Source organism: Antrostomus carolinensis, unplaced genomic scaffold (genome assembly GCF_000700745.2).
Source record: "Antrostomus carolinensis isolate BGI_N321 unplaced genomic scaffold, ASM70074v2 scaffold32812, whole genome shotgun sequence".
NCBI lineage: Eukaryota > Metazoa > Chordata > Aves > Caprimulgiformes > Caprimulgidae > Antrostomus > Antrostomus carolinensis.
Genome location: NW_010298109.1, coordinates 121 through 2,615, shown reverse-complemented (window position 1 = coordinate 2,615; position 2,495 = coordinate 121). Strand labels below are relative to the sequence as shown.

The window sequence follows — 2,495 nt, the reverse complement described above, 5'->3', positions numbered from 1 at the left end:
AGGACAGGAGCAGGAGCGTAGCATGTTTGCCAGCCCCACCTGCTCCTCTGAGGAGTCTTGTCCTGGACACAGAAAGACCAGAGTGCCAGTCTCAGCCTGTCTCACCTTTCTGGGGCAGCACTAAAAGCTGGAGCCAGACATGGGCTCCCCCAGGCAGCAAACCAACTGCCCTGAAGCTGCTGGTTGTTGAGTTTCACTGTTGCCAAAGGCCTCTGATCAGGCTGTGCCCATCAGCCATCGCCTGCACCATCAGCTCTGCCTCCCACACCTCTGCAGCCAGGCGTGCCCCCTGCACAGCCCCCCAGCTTCCCCGCTGCCTGGCTCTGAGCAGTGGTGGGGCACAGCCTGGGGCGTGGGAACCCCTGCTCCCCTCCCCAGCCCAGCACCAGGGGGGTCACGGCGCGGGCAGGGGAGGAAGAGGTGCTGGGAAGCACGTGGCTCTGTGCCTGCCCAGAGGAGCCCAGCTGGATGTGGGAGCTTTCCTCCTTCCTCCGGCCAGGAAACGCATCCCTTCCCTCTGCCTGTGCGCTCGGGGTGTCAGAGGGAGCTTTGATCCAGGGCCCTGAGGGAGGGACTGGAAAGAAACAAGAGTGCAAAGGCATTTCCAGGCTGTGCAGACACAGGGTTACATCCTCCTCCATCCCCCAGAGCAGCACAGTAGCTCCTGGAGCTTGTTCTGCCACTTCTGTTGTTATATCCATGCTACTTCTGTCTTTCACGGAGAGAACATGTGGAAGAGCAGGCATTGGCCACACTGATACCCCAAAACTTTCCTCCCCACTCACTCTGTTGCTGCAGCATGGGTTCCCCCACTGTCTACCAGTGCTCTACAGTCCTGGCTAAGTGCAGAGGGAGATATCTCGGGGATCTTTTGGTTCCTGCCACAGCGCTGTTGTTTTGATCCATGTTCTTTATGCTTTTTATGCTCTCTAATATATTGTTTCAGTTCCAAGAAGGTTGCTATGCTGATCAAAGGGGTGGGGAAACTGAGGCAGGCAGAAGCAGAGGGGCTTTTCTCTGAGGCAGCGAGTGCAGGCCAGTGTCCCCACCGCTGAGCTGTCTTCCCTGGAGCTGCATGTTGCTCTGTCCCTCAGGCAAGCTCAAGAAGTTTGAGAATGGTGCGTGGCACGTGGTGCACCCTGAAGACCAGGTGAAGATGACCAAACTTGATGGGCAGGTGTGGCTTGCCCTTCTCAACCTCCTGCTCAGCCCCGAATGCCAACGCAAATACCACTTTGATGGCTTCAACAAGAGCCAGCTCCTCAAGGTAGGACCCTGCACAGTGAAGGCTGTGGGCCCCACTGGACTGAGTAGGACCTCGCCAGCACTGGGCACCTCCAAGGCATCTCTCCCCACCCTTGCTGTGGGTTCCTAGCAGCCAGTGCTGGCAGAGCAGTGGGGTCTGTCACCATGGCAGCAGCAGCAAAGCTTGTGTCTGTGAGTGGACCTCATGAGACCCCCATGGGTCGCTCTGCCAGTGCCCTACAGATCGCTTGCTCTTGCCATGCTGCTTCCCCAGCTCTGGCTGCCTTGTCTTGACCTCTCTCCATTCACTCTTCTCTTCCCCTCTGTGGCCACAGCTCCGTGCATTCCTGACAGATGTGCTCATTGACCAGCTGCCCAACCTGGTGGAGATGCAGAGATTTCTGAGCTACCTCGCGGTGACAGAGCCAGCTCCCCCCAAAAAGGATCTCGTCCTGGAGCAGGTATCCTGTGGCTCTTCTTCCACCTCTCCAGCTGCTCTGCTTTGAGCCTGATAGCTCCCTACCCTCTTTTCCTCCCACTAAGCTCAGCTCTTGGAGAGGTGGTGCCCTGGTAAAGCAGCCAAGCACCCATTTCATAGTTACAGCCTTACTGCCAGCAAAGTTGTCCATCAATGACATAGGAGCCTTGTCTTGCTACAGCAGTGGCCAAGCAGTCACATCTAAAGACACAAATGCTGGTTATAAACAGCTCTCCAGATTGCACTGAGTCCCTGGGGTGGTGGCTGCATGGGGCAGAGTCACCCCCTGGCTTCTTTTGACAATTAACTCTTTATTTAACATTTATCAGTGTTTTTTTTTAATTCTGGACTCCCCAGTGAAAAGTCCTCTTTACAGCCCTGGCCTGGGGCTGCTTGGCACACTGTGTACAGAGGGATGCCAAGGTCTGGTGGCAGAGGCTGGAGTCAAACTGGTCCCCAGGGCTCAAAAGTTGGACCCTGAGGATCTTCAAACAGTCTAGGGGTCCTTGGGGTTTGTAATCCATGCAGTGGTAACCACTGGAGAAAAGTGCTTCTGCTGCTTTCTTGTAAGCTGGGGGGAGAAACTGTGTGTGGGCAGATCTGCAAAGAGGGAGCTGAGAAGAGCTGGGGGAGCGGAGGCTCTTTGCAGGGAGGCTCCGTGCTGGTTCCCGGAGCGGATGGGTAGGGTGGGCAGTGGACACTTGGGCTGTGCAGAGCGGGAGCACGCTGTGCCCAGCACGGCTGGCTGGCTGGCTCAGGAGGAGGTAGGTGG

General features: G+C 56.8%; 1 protein-coding gene across 1 annotated transcript in view; it reads left to right on the top strand.

Moving 5' to 3' along the window:
- Nucleotides 1-1,751, top strand: part of ZMYND10 (zinc finger MYND-type containing 10) — a gene marked incomplete at its 5' end in the record, with an annotated part of 6,801 nt that extends 5,050 nt beyond the window's left edge. The window contains 2 exons of the mRNA XM_029083581.1: nucleotides 1,095-1,267; nucleotides 1,581-1,751. Coding sequence (XP_028939414.1) covers nucleotides 1,095-1,267; nucleotides 1,581-1,751 — 344 coding nt within the window. The remainder of the gene's footprint in view (nucleotides 1-1,094; nucleotides 1,268-1,580) is intronic.
- Between the last annotated feature and the right edge of the window lie 744 nt (nucleotides 1,752-2,495).